General features: G+C 38.5%; 1 protein-coding gene and 1 long non-coding RNA gene across 4 annotated transcripts in view; one reads left to right on the forward strand and one right to left on the reverse strand.

The window, feature by feature from the left end:
• The window catches only part of LOC149918410 (uncharacterized), a 15,789-nt gene extending 14,800 nt beyond the window's left edge, over nt 1-989 (forward strand). For both annotated transcript variants that reach the window (XR_016465010.1, XR_016465009.1), the window contains exons 2-3: nt 707-826; nt 904-989. This is a non-coding gene — a long non-coding RNA (uncharacterized LOC149918410). The remainder of the gene's footprint in view (nt 1-706; nt 827-903) is intronic.
• PRP4K (pre-mRNA processing factor kinase PRP4K) overlaps nt 1-26,392 on the reverse strand; it is a 26,962-nt gene extending 570 nt beyond the window's left edge. Inside the window, exons 1-18 of one of the 2 annotated variants that reach the window (XR_016465007.1) lie at nt 26,238-26,392; nt 21,859-23,052; nt 18,157-18,330; nt 17,735-17,890; nt 17,039-17,120; nt 15,209-15,419; nt 12,931-13,004; nt 11,462-11,552; nt 10,644-10,791; nt 9,412-9,549; nt 8,036-8,189; nt 5,604-5,718; nt 4,989-5,140; nt 4,443-4,529; nt 2,655-3,421; nt 2,092-2,137; nt 1,472-1,558; nt 716-761 (exon numbers count right to left, since the gene is read on the reverse strand). Coding sequence is in view for 1 of the 2 variants with exons in the window: in XM_090136991.1 (XP_089993117.1) it covers nt 3,218-3,421; nt 4,443-4,529; nt 4,989-5,140; nt 5,604-5,718; nt 8,036-8,189; nt 9,412-9,549; nt 10,644-10,791; nt 11,462-11,552; nt 12,931-13,004; nt 15,209-15,419; nt 17,039-17,120; nt 17,735-17,890; nt 18,157-18,330; nt 21,859-23,052; nt 26,238-26,275 (3,018 nt within the window). In the remaining variant the exon portion in view is untranslated. Of the gene's footprint in view, nt 1-715; nt 762-1,471; nt 1,559-2,091; nt 3,422-4,442; nt 4,530-4,988; nt 5,141-5,603; nt 5,719-8,035; nt 8,190-9,411; nt 9,550-10,643; nt 10,792-11,461; nt 11,553-12,930; nt 13,005-15,208; nt 15,420-17,038; nt 17,121-17,734; nt 17,891-18,156; nt 18,331-21,858; nt 23,053-26,237 lie in introns of those variants that run through there. The other variant, XM_090136991.1, reaches the window with a different exon arrangement.
• Nucleotides 26,393-26,413: the final 21 nt, after the last annotated feature.

A 26,413-nucleotide genomic window follows, 5' to 3' on the forward strand; every position in this document is an offset into this window, starting at 1 on the left:
TATCCTCTTAGGTCAGCTGAAGAGTAGTTCAGCAAGAAAACCCTGTTGTGTAACTGCTATGTTTGTACCAAGCTGCAACCACTGGAATTCAAGTGACTGCTGTGGCCAGCAGCAGCTTCTCTGCTATCCTCAGAGGCCACAGGAACAGGTGTTGCCTAAAACTGGAAACGTTTCTTAACTGTGGTCATGAGGTTTTCAATACTAGAGACTTTTGAAGTCAGAATTAAAGATTTTCAGTTGCTGCCAATACAAAAGCTGAAGCTGAAAGTGGATGGTGGACTGAAACCCACTTGTTTTGAATAATGCCTGTCAGCTACTCTCTGCAGCAACAGACAAGTTTAGCAGAATGAATAAACCTACTGAAGTTAAAGAAAAAAAGCACATCATCTGCTTAAATTTTTACTAGTTAAAAGAGTTTATTTTAACCAAATACAATGGCAGACTTTTCTAAATGACAGGTCTTGTACTGATCATTCTATGAAAACTGCATTAAACAGTAATGCCTATCTGCCTGCATTTAATCACAGTAAGAAAAAAATCTTAAACCAGAAACGAAACAAGCATATCAGCGTAAAAAAAGTGTAATACAGTTTAGTATGTCTCAGGAATTATCAATACTGTAGCAGTGTTAATTCTAAATTGGGACGCTGGAAACCAAAAGATTAAGACAGAAATGTATGAAGAGTATTTTTCATATCTTTTATAGGACAGAAACCTTTGTTCATGTCTTCTGGTAGTCATCATCTTCTTTTGAGCTGCACCTACAACACAAAGAACAAGTGAACGAGCAACTTTACGCTTCTCCAGAACAGCTTAAAACAGTTCTGTAGGTATTAAGGTGCATTTTTCCTACTGCTTTGTTTCTGTATCACCAACTCATTTGTTTCATATTCCTATTTTAAGAATAAAGTACAAAGCAACAGCAAGAATAAGCTTCTAATTCCTGTGTAAAACTGCCCTCAGAAGCTCTGCCTATGTTGTGAAAGTGCAGTTAACAAGCAGACAACTACTGCTTCATTAAATGTGAAAGCTGAATTTACTTCTGCTACAAAGAAGATACCTTAACATGTGGAAATAAGGACGGATTATTTTTTATAAAGTTTTACAACTGAGGAGAGACAGGTGGAAGGTTCCAGATAGCTTACAAAACGACCCATCTCCTGCCTGTTTTTGTACTTAGGTCATTACATCTCCTTGGTGGGGTATTCCCCACCAGCACAATGACTGCCTCATTTTTCCATTCCTGCGTGCACTTCGTGAGTGCATGACTGTTGTGGGTTTATCACAGGTTTTCAGAATATATTGATCAAAAATGTAAAGAGGAACCTCTTAATAAAGAGTAGTTTAGAACAGCAGTAAGGATCTGAAAAGTCTGATTCTGTTTTCCTCATGTTGTATAACCAACTCAAATGTTTCAAGCTGTTTTTAACTTGTTGCTAAATGTTTATCTACACATGCTGTCAGAAATAACCTTGTTAGGAAGGTGAAGTTGGTGTCTCAGCAAATCAGACCCCATGGAGTAGGCGTTGAGTGGCCTGTGACTCGCTTTCCTTTTTCTCTTTCAGCACCATCAAAAGGAAAAGTGAGAAAAACAGCACAAACATTAGTTAAAGCCTGAATTTAATCTCACGTCCTACAGGAATAATTTCATTACAATGAAAGCAGACAGTATCTGTAGGGTTTTTTGCTTTCTTTTCGTTTAAGCAGTGATAATTATATATCTAATTAATATAGCCTATAGCTCTTCCAAAGATCATAGCTTTTAACAATCCTTTTAATTAAATGATTAATAGAAAAGGCAGGGGTGGTTCTTTACAAATTACCTGATTTACCATCACTGAAGACAGATTCTTTTAAAAATGGCTACAAATGCCTTGTTCACAAAAGACTTTATTATCTAATGATGCATACTGAAAACATACAGAAATCTGCATGGTCCACTTTACATGCAGCAGAACAATCTTCACTTTACAATAAGTAAGTGTCAACTGTTTTATGCAAGGAGACAACACTTTAAAGTCACATTGTTTTTGTTTTTTTTTAAAGAAAAGCTTCATTTACAAAAGAAATAAAAGGTAAAGAAGCAATTACCGCTTTTAAAAAGCAGCTGCTTTGTTCAAGAGTGGAAGGTTTATGCCTGTATTGAAAGACAACATGATCACAAATAATGAAAACAATGAAAACAAATGAAACACTTTAAGCATAAAGCAGTACACTTTCAAAATGACATACAAATAGTTAAAAAGTTTCATTATGTTGTCTATCTATCCTTTAGATATAAGTTCTTTCAAATGAGATCCCAACATATGTAATTACTAAATGAAAACTCTTCCGTAAGTATTGGCTCTATGTCATAGTGAACTGTATTTAACAAAATGTATACAAAGTCTATAGCAAGTTGATTAAAAAAATTAAAGTAATAAGAAACAGTACACTGAAGGCGCTCTATCCATCAAGTGCGCACTCTCAAAATTGTAAATGTGATGAACAGAACAGAAGTTGTAACTATGCCACAGTTGCAATGCCAGAAAATAAAAACAAGATCATTTATCAAACATGCAGGGAATTCTGCCACAATGCTACTGTCTCTCATTTGTCAGTTGTTCCAGTAAAATAACAGCTTAAACACCGGTGATGTTGATGGGTTAGCTTACCTTCAGTGTACTGAAAGTTGTACACAACCTGCTTTAAAAGAGGAGACCATCCCTGCGGGCAGGCTCAAGAAGGAACAGACCCCCTTCGGCACTGACTACACCAAGGGCATGCTGCTGTGGCCTGCACACACACACCTAGGAAAATGTGAATATAAACAGCATTTATGCTGGCCATTTTTTAAAGACAAAAATGAAGCCAAGTCTGCTAAAAACAAATCAACCACCCAGTATTACTGCTCTTTTTTTTTTTTTTTTTTTTAAACAGATGCTTTTTTCTTTTTTATAATATATACGAACTGCAACCATATACATTAGCATTGTACTTCTGTGCAGTCTTGGCAATTAAAACAGTTCTACAGTGAAAATTTTCACATAAGACACAAAACAGAATTACTCTAACATTTCTAAAAGAAATATCAGCCTTGACGTTAATTCAAATGTATCTTTTCTTCCTCAACTTTGCAGGGCAAATATTTATGTTTATATACATTAATAACTGCTGTGAAATTTTCTTCAGTCTTTGTATCTTAATTACTCAAACCCTTTGAACTTCTTCATCTGGTTTAAATTTTTTCCTGGATGAAGGCGTGCTGCAGAGCCTGGTTGATGCTAATCCGTTTAGCTGGATCTAACATTAGAATCTGGTCCAACAAGTCCTTCAGCTGGTGTACTTTTTTACGCTGGTCTTCTGGGAGTCGCTGGCACCCAATCAAGTCTGCTAAGAGGTCCTTAGTTGGATTAATGGTGCTCATTACAGTAACTTTCTCCTACAAACACAAAAATGGCAACCTTGTACAACAGTGGAAATACACAAAACCGCCGTAATTCTTACACCGCTTAAGCAGCAATTTTTTTGCAGGGTTTTCTTATCTCTCATCTGCAATGCTCTTCTTCATCACATGGCCTCATAAATACTCATGGCAGGCAAAGGAAAAGAGGGGATATAAAGCCACTGGGGCATGCCGGACTGCATCTTTTGCCAGCAACTAATTGTATCTGATGTCCATGCCAACTGCCTTTTTTCCTGGTATTGGGCACCACTGAAGAGATTGGCTTCATTTTCACTGCACCCTCTATTCAGGTATTTATATGTATTAATAAGATTCCTCGCCCCTGTCATCCTGTCTTCCAGGCTTAATAGTTGTTATTCTCTCAGCCTTTCCTCACAGGAGAGATACTTTAGTCCTCTGATCATCTGGGCCCTACGCAGAGCTCTTTCTAATATGTACAAGTTCCTCTTGTACAGAGGAGCCCAGAACTGGACACTACTTCAGATGTAGCCTCACCAATTCTGAGAACAGAAAGATGAGGCGATCCTTCTTGACTTGCTGGCAAAACTTTGCCTAATGCAGCCAAGAATAACGCTAACCTTCTTAGTGACAAGGGCACACTGCTGGCTTATATACAACTTGGTGCCCACTAAGACCCCAGACCCCTTCCTGCAGAGCTGCTTTCTGGTTCGGTGTACTGGTGCCCAGAGCTGCTCCTTCCCTAGTTCAGGACTTCGTACTGCCCTTGCTGAACATCATGAGATTCAGGCCAGCCCACGTCTCCAACCTGCTGAGATCCCTCTGAATGGCTGTGTGGCCCCCTGGTGAATTAGTCACCCCCACCACTTCTGTGTCATTGTGCACAAGGTGTGATCTACCCCACCATCCAGTCCATAACCATGTAACTTGCATACGCCTCTGCAAAAGGACATTCTGATAGTTTACGAAGGTTAGTTTGTAATTAAAATGTTAAGGTATGTTTGAAAGACCAGTAACAATGGACATATTAAGGACTTACCCTTTCTGTCACTTTATCTACTTCTATATACATAAAGTTGAGATTTTGATCAAAGTGCTGATCTTTGAACACACCTTTTCGAATCATCTGGAAAATCAGGGAAAGACAAGAATTTTAGCTAAGCTTTCTATGTTAATGAATTACACAATTAGCATCAACATCTACTAACTGGTAAAACATGAATAACTTACTATTTCTGAATTACATATCAAATAACTATGCTGAAGAAAAAAATAACATTCAAACCAGTTGAAGAAGGACATAATACCTTCCTCTGACTTACACTTCTTTTTTTTTCAGGTCAGTGCTTTAGAAGGTTTCTGCTTTCACTTTACACTTAGTCTACAAAAAAGAAGCTGTATACTTTCACTTCATATAATTTTAAATTAATATAAATTATACATTCAGAGAATATCTGATATATACTTGCTGTTAAGAGATGTGTGTGATAAGAAAGAATTTCAGAGAGAAAGCAAAAGTATGTTTTACTGTTCATAACAGCAGTTTCAGATATTAAGTAAAAAATCATACACTTATTTTTCTTACCTTGTTTGGCATCTTTCCTTTGAGATCCATGGCTAGTTTCAACATATGGTTATTGGTTTTGCCAGGAAAGAGTATTTTTCCTGTATAAAGTTCATATAACGTGCAGCCTACAGACCACATATCTATACCATAGTCATAGATTTTTCCTATAACTGAAACAGAGCAATTCAAGTTAATTCCATAAAGGCAGCTTTGACGATAATACCACAAAACCAGACAAATAAAAAAAGTCTGATTTAGAAACTGTATCGCTACTCCTCTTCTTAGGAATAAGAAGGTATGACAACTGAAAGACTTTTCACTTTTACAGTTACAGAAAGGGAGGTTTTTACCTAACACCCAAACTAATCACCACAGCTTAAGTCAGAACAGTACCTCTACATTAAAACAAAGCTATAACCAATCAGAATGACTTCTTCATGTTTGCAATGAGCTGACCACCAGCATGCGTAAAGAATCATAAAACATGCTTTCAATTGGCTAAATTTTTTGACTGCCATCACATTTTCAGAGTTTTGGTTTGCTGAGACCAAACAAAGAGTAATCTCAAATCAAAATTTTCATTTACTATACTGATACAGCCTGCTTAACTGTACTCAATCCAAATGTACTTACTGATTTCAGGAGCTCGATAAAATCTACTAACTAGATACGGTGTGATGTCATTATCTGCAACATGTGAAGCTGATCCAAAATCACAAAGCTTTAATATCGTTTTAGATTCATTCACCTGAAAGTTAAACATAAGTGAATATTAGCACTATTTGTACAAAGAATTGGCAGTAGCATTGTAAGACCAACAATACATTTAAATCAGAGATAAGAAAAACATTCAGCCTATAAGTTAGTTTTCTTTCCATATTTCAGTCTGCCTTCTCTGTATTCTAAGAAAATTGTCGAACCTTAAACTGAAACTGACAGTTAATACCTACACATCCTATGAAATACAAAGAAGTCAGTTTCACGTACTTATTCTCCTACAGATTTTACTAGGTTTTTTTTTTCAGTATTAATTCTTTATTGCTGCATCAACAGTGTATATTTTAGAAGAAGGGGAAAAAAAAATAAACTCTCAGCATAACTTAGCAGCTTCCATCAGTAGAAGTATTAAAAGCTAAACAGAAAACATGCCCAGAATTAGCTTTTGAATTAGCTTTCTTTGTCTGCACAGACACTAACAGTGACATCTCCCGTTGCTTTGGAGATTTGTGGCAAGACACTAATTGAAAGGCACAGAACGGATTACATATGCATTAATATACATTAGCATCTATTTAGAAAATAACACAAAAAAATGATCCCACATACATACAAAGTACTTTCTAAATGGGTAATAAATACAGTACATAATTTGACACAGTGTCCATATGACTCTTCCAAGGCAATATGGCGTCAGCTTTGCTTTGCCTCATGTGACTTGGTACCAGAGTTAGCTGGAAAAGTAATCCCTCAAGCAGACACTAAACACTACCTATACCCCTACATAAGTCAAGTTAGAAACTTCTTAAGAGAGAATAGAGAATACCCAGCTCAAGATCAGTCCAGAATGTGACCAAAGACATATCAAACATCAATAAGAAACAAGTGAGTCCCTTCTGTGCTGTGATCTGAGACCAAACATGTCAGGTGAAGGGCAGCCCTAAGAACAGAACTACTGCACTCAGCTTCATAAACCGGATAGTTATTTAACGGGAACCAACAGCTTTATTACCAACATGAATGCAAGTCTGCCTGGTGTCAAATTTAGTTTTGAGAAGGAAATATAAATCTCTCTGTCAGATTTCTAATTTTTAAGCCATAAGAAAGAAACTTTAGTACATCTTAATATAAATAATTGCAAGAAAGTGAAAGTATGCTGCACTTTAGAACAGAATGCAGAAATTTCTAAGAGGTGAAGGGAACTCTGTATACATTGAACATGTAGTAGTAAGAAACATAATTTTTAAACGTAAAATATCCAGACCAACATGTATGCAGTATGTACTACTATTTTCAGTAAATCATGGCTATGCTAAAGACTTCCCACTGTGAAAACAAATCCACTCATATTCCTTCCTGCCTCATCATCACTTTCCAGAATCTACATGGTAAATGCTACCACTACATATTACTTATTAAATCTGTTAGTTTATTTCTGTTGGTGAACTGAAAAAAAAAAAAGCCATCTGGAATTTACTACAGTGATTCAGTAGGAGAACTGAAGGCCACCAGTGATATGCAGTGTTCACAGTCTCTTGGAAGTATGGAAAAATATCATTGCTGGACCTGGATTTCATTCTAGATAACCAAATTTTATCAGTTTAGACTTCCACCTTTAGTATCCAGAGTGCCGCTCATAAACCAGAATATTATTCACATATCTCATGCTTAGCTAGTAAATTTTACAACAGCAATGGCAAGAAATTGTAGAATGGCCTGGGTAGAAAAGGACCACAGTGATCATCTAGTTTCAACCCCCCTGCTATGTGCACGGTCGCCAACCACCAGACCAGGCTGCCCAAAGCCACAAAATGATCATTTTCAAATCTCAAATTTTGTCCATAGGTGACCATCAAAAAACCAACGTCAAATCATTTGATTCCTTCAGCGTAACTCTCACACTCCGCTAAGCAGAATGTTTCATGGAGAAAAAAAGAAAAGGACAGTAAGGACTTCTTCAGTCATCTTATTCAAATGAACAAAATCTCCTTTCAGGCTTAACCAAACTATTTTCATTTTTTCATTCTGTAGAAACAAGTACATTTTTCAGCTACTGGTGAAAAAAGTCCTAAGACTTCTCCTGATAAAGAATACTGTCCTTGGAAGACATACTTTGTAAAATGGTACAAGTGAATGCAGGTTTGTTTCAGAAAGGTTATAGTAAATGAAATATTTTATTTAAATTCTGTATTATACTTATTTATTTATATCATTATAGCTTTTTTTTCCCCCAAAAACATTAATTTTTTAACATTTGGAGGTAAAGTGAACTTTGACTTAATTTCACATACTTGATTTTACGTTACAGAATGTCCATGCAAAATATTTTTCTATTAGTTATTACTTACCAAAATATTATCTGGTTTAATATCTGCATGTAGGATATTGCATCTTTTAAGAAGTTTTAAAGCCAGGAACAACTGCTGGCTGTAGGAACGCACAGCTTTAATATGGAGACCAACATCTTTCCCATACTTTTTCAATACCTCTCGTAAATTCATACTGTTGTAAGAAAGAGAGAAAACAAAAGAGCTCTGTAAGGGGAAATATACTTGCCTTCTAAACTGTAAGAAAAACATGAATAAGTTAGTTAACTTCAGAAATTCTGGAGGAAAAGTGACATTCAGCTTAAGATACATACCTCACTATTTGTACAACGATGAAACAAAAATGCTGGTTGATCAGATCTACGCTATACCATGTAATTACTTACTAGGCTGGACATAACACTTCAGAACACATTTTTAATCTGAATTAATTGGAAAGAATTGATTTACACATTTTCTTAGCAGCTGTCCAGCCTTTGTGCTCAGTTTCTTGAGAAGCGATTAAAAAGAAAATATGCAAAAGATGGAAGTTGATGAGGCAATGTTTCAATGACATGAACAGCGGATGGAGATGAATCCACAAGAAAATCATTACTGGATATAAACAATGCACAAGTGCTTTATGAAGAGACAGCACAAAAAAGTTATTTGTCTTATTACTGACAATAATTAAGGCTTATTACTGACAATATATTAGGCACTTCATAAAACTTGCACTGTTTCAGCAAGTGATTTATCTTCAATTCAAACATCTATGGCAAAAAATTAAAATATACAGTGAAAACTTAGGATACAAGCAATTGATACAAATAACATCTAAGCAGGAATAGGAATTAAGGCAACCAAAGTGTCCAGATCCATGATAAAGCAGTGTCTACAATTAGCCTGCCAAAGAATCCTTATTATTTAAAGGCAAGTTTACATCTTCTTCTCTAGGTTGTTGCTATGTATCTATTTGTCACACAATATACAGTATTTGCTCAACCTCTCTGGTTACGCGTTCTTAATCCACACCCACAAGGTAAAGAATTCTGTAAATCTAGGAAAAATATTTTCACCAAAAAAAAATCATTAAGATGAGCACTAGTGAGATGAGTAATTTATGAATAATTTAATGTGATTACATTAATTAATTAATTATTATGAATAAATTACTTTGTTTCAAATATTGACCGGGCATGGAGTTTACAACACAATTGACTATGAAAAATCTGAACTAGTTCAGCAGATTTTGGATTTGTGCCTCCAGATTTTTTTTCCTTGGAATTCCTTAAATTCTTGAATCCTGGCAATGGAACAAAGTACCAAACTTAAAACAATAGTCAAGAACAGAAAGATAAAGATGACTTAGTTGTACTTTACTTTTCACAAAGGACACCATACACTTGTCGTCTTACCTCAGCGGTTCGAATACCAGACAGAGATGTTGTTTGTGGTAGAAATGCCTGAACAATCTTAGACAGTGAAACTTGTCATCAGGATCTGCATCATTGAGCTTCTTCAAAAATTCCAGTTCTTTTAGACCAGTTTTTTGCCTGTAAACAAAGAAATACAATTAGAAAACAAAACAAGTGAGATTCCAGTGCCTTGTTCACACCTTGAGATATACTTCTGCTGTTTTAGTTGTCAGTTTTAATAGTACTACATAAATGTAGCACTGCTTGAAAAAGCTGCAGTAGTGATTCATTGTTGATTATGTGTCTTTGATCACCTGTGATTTTGTAACCTACTTATTCTTCTCCCTCCTGTTTGTTTTGAAGTTATATAACCACTTATATCATTTTAAAAATTTTAAACTAAACTGACTACAATCAAGTACACACCCAAACCAAATCATCTTAACACACCAAATTAAACTATCTTACTACCTTTTTTTTTTTTCCCCTACATATTTCTAGGTATTATTCATATAGCTCAAAATAACTCAGTTACACACAAACCAAAACAACTTTTAAGACTTCCAGTGTAAAATGCATGGAGATTTCCATATAATTATCTGGATAACTACATAACACGTGGCTGTAGATGCTGAAAATGAGTATTAGAGATTCTGAGTCCTCAGATAACACAACACAGTTTAATACAACATCACCCTATTAAGGGTCATTCAGTCTGGAAGACCTCCAGTGATTTTCTTTCCAACAGGCAGAGTATCATCACTTTCTCATACCTTCTACACATGCACATATGGAGAATATGCAAAAATAATTAACTTAAATATCTTTGTCTAAGTTAGAGATGACTGACTAGTATCCAACCCGCAGCTTCCCAAATGGATTTGGTTCATCAAGCCAGAATTTTACAGTCCTCGATTCCCATCTCAAAAATCTTAGGGCTGGGCAGACAACGTAATCAATGTTAAGCTTATTTCTTGCCACCACTGTTCCCTGCAGTTTTGCAAATGAGAAAGTGCCTGATGAAAATGCAAGTACCCTTCTCCTGTGAGTGCGGATACATTGTCCTCAAGCGCCTTCCAATTATATGGCTCATATTAGCAGAAAAGGCAGGAACCACAGCTGTAATCTGTTACTTCACTTGAAACAAAGGAAGATTCAAATCACATCATGAAAAACTTCCAGAAATCACACATGCTTTATTATTAGTATTATTAAGCAAAAACATTACTTACATAAGTTCATTGTTCCTGATGATTTTAACCGCTACTTCTTGGTTTGCTCTTGCCATATCCCTGGCTCGTACTACATTACTGAAGACTCCCTGACCAGTGTAACCATAGACATTGTAACGTTTATCTAGAACTTCACCTATATTAACACCTGAAGAATAAAAATCAAGCAATTCAAGTAAGAGTTATGCGTCATATGCACAATGAAACGTTCTATGAAAAATAAATGGTTCTAAATCATATCAACAGTATAATCACGTAATTTCATAGCATACTAGCACCAATCTTTGTGGAAATTATGGGGAACATCAACAATTTTAAGTGTGAAATTCTTCCCTTCTTGAGGTTAAAACCTGCATGCTCATTTTGTCCATTAAAGGTATATTTATTTAGGCCCTTACACCTGCAAATGAGCTTTTAACACTGACCAGTAAGTAAAACATGCTCACTCACTCACTATCTCCATTCTGAATCCTAGATAACAGCTACCATGAGGGCCACTATATTCTCTTGGATGCTAGATTTCTTGGTTTCAGATCCTGGCAAGCATTCCTTCATTCCTCCCTTCCTTTGTGAAAATGATCTCACGGCTGTAACTATGGCCAGGTTTTAGTTTTACCCCAACCAGAATTTTATATCTAGGAGCAACTTGATGCTGCACAAGTGTGCAAGAACAGAAAACTGCTTTGGACACGCCATATTCAGAGTGGCACTCACAGCAGAATATTCACATTATAGCGTTTCAGTACTTTTACTTCTTCCAGTTCTTTTCCATTTAGCATCCTCCTTGCTACAGTTGCAAACCAATAAATGAAACTTACGATAATAGCCTTCTGCATCAGTCCAGTTATCCCTGAGATTGGGGTTTTCTTTGAAGTCTTTTCCAAATCCAGCAGCCCTTAGACGAGCACTCTGAAACAAAAAGAACAAATGGAACAGCTTTGCTTGTGTGCTCTAGCTGTATGTTTTCTTTAATGTTTGCTTATAAAAATCAGAAGTCCACATTACTAGGCACTTTTTTCCCTACTGAAACAGTGGTCTTCTCCAAACTGCAAACACATTTATCTTGTAGGAGAAAAATACTACTGAACACAGAATGCTACTTAAATACCAACATTTGAAGACTGTTGCAAGGGAATAGGATAGGGTCAGAAATATTATTAAATATGACAAATGAGACCTGTTTCAACTATTATCTGCAATGAATTTCTACAAGTCAAATTAGAATACGCAGTTTGGACCATATTAAGACTTACTACTTACAGTATATTTGAAGTAATAAAAGTTTAGCAATTTGGGGGGTAAACTGCTTAAGCCTCGAATTGCTTTCTGTTCATTCAGTGTCACCTCACAAAATCCATACTGTTACACTTAGAGTCATAGAAGTATTACAGTCAATGCTGACACTGCTTAACTGAGTTGACAGTATTACCTCAAATTCAAATTCATGGGTAGTAAAAAATATCTTTGAACATCAGTTTTTGTAGAGCAGAAAGTGATTACTTACAAGCCGTTTAAATCCCTACTTGTTATCCTGAAGTTTTTAAAAGCACCTAAACCACCACTACTCCGGAACTATTTATCTTTTTCCTTTGGTGTGTGCACGTATGTTTGGCTTTACTACAGTGACACCTTCTGTCAACAATCTTCTGTGAAAACTAATAGATTTCATCTGCCACAAAGCATGATTAAGTGGAGAATTTTCATCTTAAGAAGGAACTCGTTGCCTTGACTTTCTCAGTGACTTTGTATCAGTAGCAACAAGTACTTAAGGGACTGCCAAGATTAGTAAGCTGCTTCAGCACATTTTGAAAAAAGCTGCTGAAACGGTGCAAGAAGTGGGAAATGTGTCTCTTCATCCAAAAAGCCTCCACATCATCACAACACATCATGAGCAAATTAAAATTACACAGACTTTTAAGTTAACCTTACACAAACCTCTGAAGAAAGTACACATCTCTGAAGAAAGAACAGTGCAACACAGCAACTTTAACATAAACAGTTAATATAAAGTTTGTTACTGTGTGCCATGACAGCTCTCATTTGAACAGCAGGTGAAGTACCTAATTCTTCGTTTACTCTGGCCAAAAATCTACTCATTGCAGGTTTTCTTTCACTGAAATATTAAAAGCTACTTTGTCTGCTTCAACTGATCAAAATATTAAAATTATCAACTCAGTTACTTTGCTTTTACAAATCAATGTTCCCACAAACCTCAAGTGAGAGCAAGCCTTCAATAAGAAAATAAGCAAAAAAAGAATCATACATTTCATCTCCAAGAATTACCTACATCAAAGTATGCAGCAAACATATCATCTGATTCTGTGAACATATCAGGAGCCAGCAGTTTCTTCTGAGCTGAACCTTGAAAGGAAATTCATATTATTCAAGGTGAGGAAGATGGCAAGCAGACAACAGTTAGCAGAGTCTGTGACTTCATATTGGTACAACACAATCTCAGAATCTACATGGTGGCAAACTAAAGATTTGCAAGGAAAGTTAGAGCTAATTTACATTATACAAATACAAAAATGAGATGGTTAAGCTCTTAAAAAAAAAAAAAAAAAGTACCTCCTTGAAAAATTAAGTATAGCAGCTTTCAAACAATCCACATACCAGGAATAAAAGGTTGGTACTTTATACAATCCTTACAAGTGACTGCACAAAAATATACGTTTATACATATTAAAAGATGCAGACATGATTTCAATATACAAGTGTGGGGTTTTCTGATAATCACTAAGTATTTTACTAAAAAACAAAGTTGTACAGCCCAGAAACTGTCTCTTTGGAAAACATTTTCTTCAGCTCCATCAAAAAGGATCTCATGTAGCTTACAGTGAAAGATGAAGCTAATTATGTTTAAAAGACAAACAATCTTAATGTTGAGATGATTATCCCTCTGTCACCTTTTAATTATCTTTAAAGTCCCAAAGACATTTTATCTGGTTGACAAGATAAAAGCAAAGAAATATAAATTGAGTATACATTGGTGAATGCAAACAAACTTCAAACTATTTCATAACACACAGTATGGTAGTAGCATTCCTTCATGACCATGGTCAGACACAGGTACTGATAAGGTATTAAGCAAAGGAAAAAAATAAACGGTTAACCTTAAAATTCTCCAGTTTCCTGAGGTAACCATTTTCACACAAAATATCAATCTTCTGAAAGCATCAAAAACTGTTATCTATGATACTGACACTGTTGTTTCAAGGTACAGACTCTTCTAGCAACTGCCTTGATTTTTCCTTTTAATTTCAATTACTCACACTTTAACTGGGCTACAGTGAGCTACTAACTACTGCTTTAGTGACTTACTATTGTGCCTTTATAGAAGGTCAAGTTATATATTGCTCTGACAAAATAAACAGATGATCCTGTTTCCTTCTGTTGTTATAGCCACCTCCAATCCAGACACCTACCAACATATCAAAGTTCCTGCAGTGCATTTGTGCAACCGATTTTTTCTTTTGTTTGTTTCAAAATCCTCTCTAATGTCATTAAAAAGCCCATGTAGTTAACAGTTTTATTTCCATTATCTTTTAGTGGAAAAAATTAGAAAGCAAAAAATATATTAGTGAGCGTTTCATATAAAAAGGACTCTTTCACCTTGTGCTATGCTAACAGAGAAAAGGTACACAAGGGTGTTCTTTTCACCTTCATCACAAGAAAATAATCTCAAAATGCAATCTGCACAAGGGAACACCAGGACAAACTGCTCTGTACCAGTCCTAGAGCAGCTTTACTATTTCAAGGAAGGATCCACCAGAATGTAGCCAAGGATATAGCTAGTAGGTGATAGGAAATACAAGCTGTCCAACCATTTCCTGAGGGGCTGATCAGTTTAAACAGCCAGTTCAAGTATGTCTGCATGGTAACTAGAGACACACCTTTGGCTGGCTGGAAGACTTAGGGTGTACCAGCCTCAAAAGAGGATTAAAAAAAAATTCCAAACAAACAAAAAGGTCTATGATCTGTGTTCCTTTTGCCACAGCAGGACCAAGCCAGGCAGAAAGAGGAGGAAAATAGCTATCCTTCTGCAACAAGTTACACATGGGCATGTTAGCAATGACTCTCAAAAGCCCCATCATTCTAAACAACTTCAGATACACGTGTGTTATTCAAACAGTTGCTCTGTTTGCTCTTACCAATAAATGAGTGAATGAATGAAGTCATGGTTTGCAACCTACTCCAAAATGAAGAAAAATAAATTAAATTGTAAGAAAAAAATATGCATAAGTGCAAAATTTTCATTTAAAAAGAGGTGATTCTTAATTATCAAGTCGAACATCACTATCTGCTCTTTCATATTTATAGAATGAACTGTATTAAGAATTACTAGAAATATGGAAAACACGTTGTTCATGTCAACCTCCTTAACAAACAAGGTTTATTATTTTATTATCATGTTTGAAATATCCTAATATTCAAGGAAATAATGCAAACTCTGTCCAAAAAGTCAACGTGCTCCCAAGTCTAGAGGTATATAAAGAAGGAAAGGAATACATCTCTTTTGCACTGGTTTAATACACTGCATTATAAGTGAGCTTTCATATTCTTACCATTGTTCTGTTCCACTGTCATGAGGTTGTGCTTGGCTTTTACCGATGCCTCAAAGGTGTCCACGTTTTCCCGTTCATACTCTTTCACATCAGCAGCTACCCTTTCCAGGATGTCATCCGGTGAATTTGAGCGACTGCGCGTACTACTCTGAGGACTGCTTGGTTCAGATGGAACAGATATATTACTGTCTTCTGTCTGGCCCTTGTATTTCTAAACAGAAACACAATTATTAATCTCAGCATTACACTTTATCACTGTATTTTTATTTTATATTAGCTTACACACATTATTTTTATTTTCATTCCTAATGGCTTGTGCTGAACATTAAATCTTTGCTTTCATAATTACCTACATCTCTAATGGCAAATTCTACAAATATGTAGAACTGGTATCATAGAATCACAGAATTGATTGGGTTTGGGTTGGAAGGGACCTTTAAGATCACCTAGTTGCAACCCCCTGCTATAGGCAGGGACACCTCTGTCTAGACCAGGTTGCTCAAAGCCTGGCCTTGAATGCTTCCAGGGACAGGACATCCATAACCTCACTGGGCAACCTGACAGTAAAGAATTTCTTCCTAATATCTAGTTTAAATCTACCCTCTTCCAGTTTAAAGTTTCTCTTTATCCTGTCACTATATGCCTTTATAATCAGTCCGTCCCCAGTTTTTCTGTAGGCCCTTTCAGGTGCTGGAAGGCTGCAATGAGGTCTCCTTGAAGCCTTCTCTTCTCCAGGCTGAAGAGCCCCAGCTCCCTCAGCCTGTCCTTGTAGGGGAGGTGCTCCAGCCCTCTGATCATCTTCATGGCCCTCCTCTGAACCTGCTCCAGCAGCTCTGTGTCCTGCTTTGTTGGGGGCCCAAGGACTGGATGCAACTGGATATAGGTTATGAAAATTCATTGTACTACAACTCAATAAAACTGAAAGGGTGTGTGACATTTCAGGCACCTCTGTATTTCTCTATTTCCTTCCTTGTGCCTGCCATAATGTTAGTACTGACAGATTCATTATGACAACATTTTGGCAAACAATGAGTAAAATAAAGTTCTTAAGAAATAATTCAGTCATTGTTCTGAAGGATTTTATAATTAAATTTATATAAAAATCAAAAGATGACCATTATTTTTAGTGCTGCTTAAATTAAGCACTACATTATAACCAGTGTTTTTATAATTAAGTATTAAGCAAATATGCCACAGAATTTTGCCTGCTGTGTTCTATGTGCCAAATCCCACCTTTAAAGGAAGAGTCCACTTGTGCTTTACAATTACATCCCCTTGGCCTGGACTCTCTTTCACTGGACTCAATTACACATTACTCATCACTACTGCCACCTTCTTACCAGAAGCAAAACCTTAATGGCAGCAAATGCGTATGTCTGACTGAATCAACTTTCATGAAGGAGAAACCAATTCAGTAGCTTTACTAAGTTTTGAAAAGGAACAAGTGCTCTTTGAAACAAACTAACCACTTTGATTAATTGATATCTAACAGTCTTAAACTGATATTATAATATCAACAACACAGCCCTGAGGAAAACCTATAGATGAGAATAAATTAGAATATTTTTAACATGTCACATCATAGGACCATTAGAGAACATTTGATTGTGACACAAAAATGACTCGTGGGAGAGTTACTTCAGTCTTGTAAGTAATGCTGCTGCAGTAGAAATGTCAGCTGTGACCAAGACTAATCTTTAGAATAATTTAATTGGAAAAAAATAGTAATAGTGAATACTATTGTAATAGGCTAATACCCTTCTCCTTTATCACTTTACACTAAAATAATCAAATTTATTTCCGTAACCCATGTGATAATACAGCCATTACCTGAACGATGGCTTGCCTCTGTAACCTTCGCTGTCTTATTTCTGCTTCTTCATCCTCTTCTTCCAAATCAAAATCTTCAAGGCTATAACAACATAATTACTTTTTATATAGCATCATAAACATAAGATTATGTACTGAATCCTACTAAATGCTGGTTTTTGGTGCAGAAAGCACGCAATAGAATATCGAACAAAAATTGTTAACCTGACTCAGAAAGCAAAATGTATTAAAACCCAGTGTGTATATTCATGTTTCCTTACTGAGAAAATGTATCCACTGATAGCTCTTTGAGAGCAAGCATTTCATTCCCAACTGCAGACTTGACTGTTATGAATGAATGCATTATCTCATGCGGTCAGATTAGGTATTTAGCAAATATACAGAACAATTTGCTAGTAACAGTTAATCCTTTCTGTTTTTCAAGCAATACACTAAGATACACACCAGACCAAATTATTTTCAAAAGACAATTCATCAAGTCAAAATTAGAATCCAAACCACACATGAGCTCCTCAAGGTCTGCCCCACCAAACAACAGATCTCGATCATCCCAATAGCAATTTGACAAGATTAAAAGTCATATAACATGATTAAGGTTTTAGATGACAACCCAAAAACTACAGCATGAAGTTTTGGTTGGTGCCCCACATTACTGGATCTGCATTTTAAGACAGTAAATTAGATCTTAAGACTTACTTTTCATCGGATGAAGACTCCTGTTCAGCTTTCATGCCCTCAGAAAGACTACCTTTAAATTTGTCTTCTTTAACTTTGCTCCTACTCCTACGTCTGTGGCCACCACGTGACCTAGACCTCCTTCGAAGGCGAGATCTACTTCTTCGGCCTCTATCCCTGGTAACAGTAAGAGGGATTTTTTTGTTTGTTTTGCTTTTTATTTTCTTATTTTTAAAAGAAAAAGAGGAAAATCTATTCGAAAAATACAGATACACAGCAACTCCAAGTAAAACAACAAATGAATTTATGGAGGACAAAATTAATTCAACTATGCCAACTTATAGGTAAGTAGGGACTGAAAAATGCACTATCTTTTTACACATAAGATACCTTGTGACTCTTGTCACAACAAACAAACAAACCAACCCACGTGGTGTCTTTACCTCCTCCGAGGGGACCTACTCCTCCTTCGCGGAGACCGGCTGCGTCGAAGGGGTGACCGAGACCTCCTCCTAATGGGTGAGCGAGACCTTCTTCGGGATGGAGACCATCTGCTGGGTGGGCTGATATCTTTTGATCTTTCACGTCTAGACAAAATATCATCTCTGGTTCTTGTTCTTAAAATGAAGAAGAAAGAAACACAGTAAAATAAGGAGTGAGCTGAAAACAAATCCTCCAATTCCTTTTAAAATCTCACTTTTAAATATCTTCCCGCAGGTGAGGATCCATCAGATGGATTTCTGAGTGCAGAAATGGCTGTGTGTGCTGCAGAGCTGGCTGCCATCCATGTACTTGTCTCCCCAACCTGAGAAACATGTGCCCACACACAGGTCTAGCTCAGAACAACTCTAGAAGAAGAGCTAGTTAATTACTATGATAAAGCTAAGAAATTTCTAAAACAGAGCTCACATTTATGTATTACATAAATAGCAGCCTGTTTTCATGTTTATCAGAAGCAGTATTCAATAAATAAAACCTAAAACCAAATTCTTGAATTTTTCTCAGCAACTCTACAACATGGAGTTTAAATTTAGGACAAACTATTCCATGACAACTTCCATGTGTTTTCCAATCTGGCTACTAGAAGTGAACAGCTTCTGCATTCCACATAGTGTAGTACTGCAGCTAAAAGCAATTCTCAATTAACACTTCTCAAATTAAAATAACTATACACACACACATATATATATCATATATATATATGTATATACACGCTATGTTCATTCTTATCTATACAGATGAACAGTTATTTAAGAAAAAAAAATCCTTCATGAACCAACCACACTAAAAAGCTTAATGGTATCCCAAGGCAGCATGACTTCAATCCAAAACCTCTGGTGAGGCTATAGTAGAAATTCTTGGAAAATATTTCCACTGTTGTTCAAATAAGATGTTGCTACTCCATTTCTTTTGTTTTTACTTCTTTTAAATTGAATCAGGACAAGTTATTTCAGGTCAGTATCTCATCAATGAACAGTCTCTCAGGTCTGAAAGATCAACTGTACCATTCTGAAATGATGTTTTTGTTTTTCTTAGTGACTGCTGTTAACAGCTTCAGTTACCCTAGCTGCATATAATGAACACACATGCAGAATTGATGGATAATAGTAAACAGAAAGAAAAACAAAACACGCCCAGAAGCAGTGCTAATTTCTGCAAGAATGATGGAGCAGATCCCCTTTTCGCTTTTAATTGATGTTACGTTGCTGTGAACAGCGTTACAAAAAAAAAAAGCCACACGGGATGAACTGACAAGCCTTCCAGTTTACAACGTGGTTGTGCTGCCAAAAGCCAATCAAAATAGCTGCAAAAAGAATCCCAATCAGTTCAGGGATCACATAGGAAGTAGAAGATGGTTAGAAACTCATAAATAACGCTGTACAGTAACATACTTCAGTCAGAGAACTACACGAGTGGAACACTGGAAGCAAATATGAAAAATCAGATTCCTGGGAATCTGTGGTCGAAACTGCTCACTGGAGCTCCTGCAGTTACCTGGCAGCCTGGGTAGTTACAGGCAGTTAAAACTCGAACATGGGAACACTGGTTCAAGATGTCCCACAAAGAAAGACTGTTCACTTTCAGTAGAAAATATTTCTCAGCAGTCCCCCACACAAAAGTGTAGCAAAAAAAAAAAAAAAGGTATTACTAAAGTTACTCTTCTGTGAACTTGACAGCAAAATTCTAGACGTGTGCATCTCTTGCAGTAGTGTTTAGACAACTAATTCAAACTGGCTGCAACGCACAGCCTGCACTGAAATGCAATTTCACTAGAAATGAAAACTGAAACTAAGACAGACAAGTACTATGTCCAGGAAACGTAATGGAGTGCTCATTCACCAGGAACTGGTTGGATAAACTGGTACCATTTACAATACTTGCTTCATCTGGTTAACACCACAGGGGCCATTTTCCAAAGTGCCTGCAGTGTTGCTTGTCAATAGTATATAGACAAAGCAAGCTGGTAATTGTGCCTGTGGAAGATACCCCGCGTTTAAAATTATCCATCATCAAGATGCTGAACTCCTGCCTGCTGAATTGTTTTGTTTAATGCAGCCACGTCCAACCCTGCGGCCTGACACAGCTCGCACTGCAGCCCCCCCTTCCCCACACAATCATGGCGGTGGCTTTGTCTCTCTGAGCAGTTCTGTCCGGCCCTGGGCACTCACCCACTGCCACAACAACCACACAGCCGTGCCTGATCGGAACTGCCTGGGTGGAACCAGGGGAAGTGCTGACTCCAGCTCTCCTGCTCATCTCACACACTCAGTGGAAGTGAGACCTGCGGGTATTACATGTTCCATGTGCTTAAGCACCTTGGAAAATAGCACTGTGCTTCATTTGTAAGGAAATCGTGTCAGTTTCCAAAGTTGACAATTTAAAAAGACACTATATGCAAAAACATGCAGCCACATTCAATGCGTATCAAGGAATGCTTTACAGATAAACTAGTGGAACTGAAAAAAATCTGTCATCTCAACAACTTTTTCTTTAAAAAGCCCTCCATTACCGAGGAGAAATATCCCTCACTTCACAATCATGCCTTATTCCTGGCATCGCTTTTGGCAGTATGTACATTTGTGAACTACTGTTTTCAAGGATGAAGTACAGGAGGAGCAAAACTTCAATAAAAATCTCTGGAGAACACCTTGAGAGCTCACTAGGAATTGCAACCACTGCCACTGAACCAGTCTGGTGCATTGGTATCACAAAAACAGGGTCAAATATCCCACTAGTTCTACTTTTTTCTTGCTTTGTTTTAATAAAAAATATTTTAAAAGTCTTTACTTATATACATTAAATATACTATATATTTTATATGCAGCCTGAGACAATTCCTTCTTGCTCAGTGAGGCCCAGGGAAGCCTACAGTTTGGACACCTATAGTTTAATGGATTAACTTCCAAAAGTGTATACAATTCTATTGTTCTCTGCTAAAGAGCTTGCTATCCAGGCCTTACCAGATTGAAAGATGCTACTGTCTGATGGTTTATATTAAATCTCAAAGTAACTGCTTTCAGAGCCTAAATTGCCTTTTAAAACAAATGACAAAAGTACGTTAAAAAGATTAAATCCTTCCTCCCTCGTTTATGCATATGCAAAATATGGTAATAATATACAAATTTGGGCCCACTATCAAAACAGAGCAGTAACACTACCATAACTCCAGCAAATTAAAGAGACAAAACATTTCTAAGAAAAAAAATGACTAAGAAGCATATCTTAAAGTCTAATTTACACCATTCACACATGCTGTCATTTTTCAGTAGGTGTGCGGGGAGATGCCAACACTGACATTTAAGAGGAAGGGGAAGAAAGCTCTCCCTTCACAGGAATTCCTGAAAACAACATTACTATTAACTTAAGAACTAAAACAGAAGCTGAAATCTGAATTCAACACAGCAACAAAAAGCAGAACATGAGCTACAAAACTTGTTCCCAGTACTGGCGAGAGCAACAAACAGCAAAGCTGGCTTTGTGTGTCTGACAGCTGGGGTTAGTATTTTTGAAAGATGACTGCATGTAATGGAAACTCATAACACGATACACAACCTGCTCTTTTCAGAATGAAAGAGAAACACCAAACTAGAAGACCATTTATCCCATAGCACATTTTTCAATGGTTCATGACATTTTTAAGTTACCTGGGAGATGAAAGACGCCTCCTTTCTGATTCTCTTCTTTTCCTTTCTGCAGATCTACTCCTCAACCTTCTAGCTGGAGATCGGGTTCGAGAGGGGGATTTGCTCTGTTTAGATCTACGATCATTAAAGAGAGGGGATCTGCTTCTTCTTGACTTTTCACGTGGCTTAGGAGACAAGCTTCTTCCTTTTGGGCTTCGGCCAGGTCTTCTGGGGGACCTGTTTTCTTTCCCTGAAGAAGCGTCTTTAGAAGGAGATTTAATTGGCTTTTTATCTTTGTCAGTCTCTGATCGCCTAGATTTTCTATCTTTGGACCGCGATCGTCTATCTTTGGATTTGCTTCTGAGTTCTGCTGGAGATTTGGATTTTCTGCCACGATCTCGACTTTTGCTTTCATTTACAACTGGAGACTTCCTGCGATCCCTTGATTTACTCTTATCGTCAGCCTTGTTTCTGTCTTCTGGGGGAGATTTAGACTTCCTGTTTTTCTCCTGAGATCTTCTTTTAAGCATTGGAGATCTTGATTTCCTTGTCTGATCTTGAGACTTACTTCTTTTACAGGGGCTTTTGGATTTTCTCCTTTCTTTTGACTTGCTTCTAGTTGTTTTCTCTTTGATTCCATCAACTGCTACCTTGCTTTTCTTTTTGTCAGATCTGTGCCTAGTCCTTTCTTTTGATTCACTCTTATTTCCTTTTTTGGAACTAGCTTTATTTTCCACAGGTTCTAATTTCCCCTTAGTGTTTGACTTAGTAGCAGGTCTAGTTCCATTTCGCGCCTTTTCGTTAATTTCCCCCTCTTCTTCAGATCCCGACTCATAACCTTGTAATATTAATCCCATACCAGACTGGACTTTGCCTTCCATTAATTCATTTTCAAGTTCAGCTTTCAATAAAGCTCTTTGTTTCTCCAAGTCTTCCAGAGGAGCTAAAAAATCAATTTTAGTTCTTTTAGCTGGTCCATCTTCCTTGTCAGAGGCATCAGCTACCTCTTTCCGTTTATGTTTCTTATGTTTGTGTCTGTGTTTATGTTTTTTGTCCTTATCTTCTTCTGATGAATGTTTATGTTTCTTGTGTTTACTTCGGTGTTTGTGTTTCTTTTTTTTGTGTCGGCTGTGCTTGTTCTGAGGTTGATCTGCTTCTGACACTTCCCCATTTTCTTCATTTGTACTTTTCTCAGATGCGTTAGCATCCTCAGCCCTGCAAAAAAAGAAAAACTACCCATCAGTACCAGCAATTCACAACAGCCCTCAAACTCAAGCTAGTTTGATAGCCTCTTTTATGACAGAAGCTAACTGATATTTAATTATCTGCTTTTGGAGAATTAAAAATGTACGAGCAATGTAATGAAGTTGTAAGAGCAGGCACAGTTTGTCACAAACAGACAGCTATGACTGCAAAAAGAAATACTAGCTTAGGAGGATGGAGCAAATACACTAACAAAACAAACCACATAGGTGAAATCAATGTTATTGGATCAACACTGCCAATATTTGGTAATAGTAAACAACAGTGCTGTGCATTTATACCCCCTGTTAGTCCAGTATCTGTCTTATTCACTGCTCCATTCCTACGCCAAACCCAAGCTATGTCCTCTAAAAGTACTTTCAAAAGACAGAGTGCAGTTGTCTTCCAAAGATCAAAACTTATTTCAAGAGATGATTCTGACCCCCTAAGGAAACCATCCCGCAGAGTCTCAAGCACAGCACACTGATTCTCTTAATTATCATTCCTATCGGTATGTGCATACACTTGTTGACAACACAGAACTGTTCTTATCCTGCATTTATATATGTGATACAGGGAACTGTATCAAAGAACAGGATCAATTAAGAACACCTAATTTCACAAAAGCTTTCCAATAGAATACAGAAGCCTATTAGCTTCCTGAGGGGAAAAAAAAAAATTCTCTTTAGACCTGTAAAATGGCATTGGACAAAAACAAAAAACAAACAGAAAATAAGTATAGAACAGGCTATTAAAATAATAACGGTGGTCTCTTTAAAGAAAAAAAAAAAAAGAAAGAAATCTAATTTCAATTAGCTAGTCACAGCAACAAGCACTTTAATTAGACGAGAACTTCAAAAATTACATAAGTCAGTCCGCACACTTCACAATTCACTTTTATTGTTTTCCCTAGAAGCTGAAATTGGCTTATCAATAGACATAAACTGCTCTCAGCAAATACCTTCAGAACATCAATTACCAGCTACAGCAAGATGGATATTTGCCTTTTAAAATCTGCTGCCAAATCACCTCCTAGGTGCCAGCATCGCCTTTCTGCAAACTCACCCCACCTGCACTAGTTTTGGAACTCGCTAACACTCTGGTATTTTAAATACTGCTCTATCCCCAGCCTTGTTCACTAAAGGGAAGCTTTTGGGGTGTGATGGTCACAGCGGTGGTGAGATACACACAGAAATGCCCTCAGAACCCTGCTAGATTCATCCTACAGAGGTCTCTGAAGGATATGACCAATGATCCATTAGCATAACCATATCAGAATTATTCTTAGCCAACTAAAGGATGGCACCTCGCTACAAATTCAACCTACATCCTCCTCATTAAGGACAGGATCTTCAAACAGCACGGTTAATGATTATCTCCTATGTGAGTTAATGCAAATTCATATACTAGAAAGCAGTCTAGACTTATTGTCAGTGTACTCTGAAATAATTTTCTGAGACTGTTGACACTTCATTGCTCCAAAATATCCTCATTCCCTTTCCAAGGGAGCAGCCTATTTGAGCTAAAAATATGCAAGCTTCTAACAGAAGCGTTAATGCTGCACGTTTCTTCTTTTACATCTCTACCACTCTGCTGCTTACTCAACCAGAGCACATAGGAAGAAGGGCTTTTTTCTTAACTGCCCCCTTCTGGCACCCAACATCACCACAAAACAGAATATGCAAAACAAGACAAACTGCCTCCAGAGGAGTTTATTTAATGGTACGTTTGGCACAAAAGATGCACACACACACAAAAAAAAAGTAGCAGATTTAAAACTTTCTCAATTTGGATCTGCGTTCCCGAGCAATGAGTTAGCAAGAGGGCAGAGAAACGTGGCAAGGAGCACATTAAGGTGACCGTGCATCTTTCAGGACTTCTCAGCTGGCTACAGGGAGCTGTGAGGGTCCCCTGTTGACACATTCATGTTTTTTCAGTACATTGTAAGAATATTGCAGGTCCATTCAAACTGCTCCAGAGAAGCCTTGTTCTGCCAGCATTAAATCACAGAACGGTTTGGGCTGGAAGGGAACTTAAAGCCCAGCCAGCCCCCTGCTGTGGGCAGGGCCGCCGTTCACCAGATGAGGCTGCCCAGGGAAACAGTTCAGAGCTACTCCACGTGCAGGCACTGATTTATTTCATGTAACGCCATCAAAACACAGGCAAACTTTTAATTCGTTTAACTGCTTCAGAGTTACATGGAAGAGAAACCCTTTAAGAAGATTTCAGAAGGTGATGAGGCCATGAGGTATCTGCACGCTTCCGCAGGAGCTGTGACATCTGTGTCACAGCCTCACTTTCCCTTTATTTGGGATTCAAGGAAAAGAACTATGGGAAGCCCATGAAGATTCGCAGAGATTTCACCCATTTCTTCCCTACCTTCGGGCTTTCTATCTCAGTCGTTACTTTATCTTCCTTAGTTACGGTTCCCCGCAGAGCACTGGACACATTTATCGGCGTGCTCACGTGCTCTACGCGGTTCACACACACAGAGGAAAAGCGGCTTTCCACTCCCGTGCCTAACGGGTAAAAATCCCCCTCGGACGACACTTTCGTACGGGAGAGGAGAGCACAGGCAGCGTCTCACGAGGCCGAGCAACCCGGGCGACGCCGAGGAGCGGCGAGGCAGCTCCGGGCGTCGGAAGCCCGCGGAAAGCAGCGCGCAGCCCCCACCGCCGCCAGCCGCCACTCACGCGGCGGGCCGGAAGGAGGGGCCGCCGGCGACAAATCGCTTCTCGCTTCCAGCGGCGCCGGCACTCCGGGCGCCGCGAGAGCCCGCGGCTCGGGGAGTCGGGCTGAGCGCCGAAGCGGGCCGGGCCCGGCGGGGCGGGAGGCGCACGCGGCCGGAACGCACGCGCCGCTCCCGGCGCCGCTTCCCCTCCCCCGCCCCGAAGGCCGTCCGCCGAGCGGCCTCAACCTCCTCTCCGCAGCGGGCCGGGCCGCGAGCGGCTCCCGGCAACCGCGTTCGCACCCTTCTCCGCCGAGCGGCCGCCCGCCGCCCTTTCCCTCCTCCTTCCCCCCGCCGCCTCCGGCCCGGCCGCCCCGCCACCCGCCGCCCTTCCCCGCGCCGGGGCCGCTCGCCGCCTCCCCCCCCCCAACCCCGGAGCGCCGTGCCGAGCGGCCGCCCCACCTTCCCGCCCGGCCCGCCCGTTCCTTACTCGGGCGCTCGCTGCTCGGGCTCCGCCGCGGCGGCCATTTTGAACTTCCAAACTCCTTCGCTGCCGCTGGGGAGACGCGGGGCCGCGGCGCACGCGCAGCCAGGCCGCCGGGAGGGGTTGGGGATGGCGGGGTGGCGGCCGCCGGAAGCGAACCCTGCGTGCGGGGCGGGCTGTGC

Source organism: Phasianus colchicus, chromosome 3, assembly GCF_987193195.1.
Source record: "Phasianus colchicus chromosome 3, bPhaCol1.hap1.1, whole genome shotgun sequence".
NCBI lineage: Eukaryota > Metazoa > Chordata > Aves > Galliformes > Phasianidae > Phasianus > Phasianus colchicus.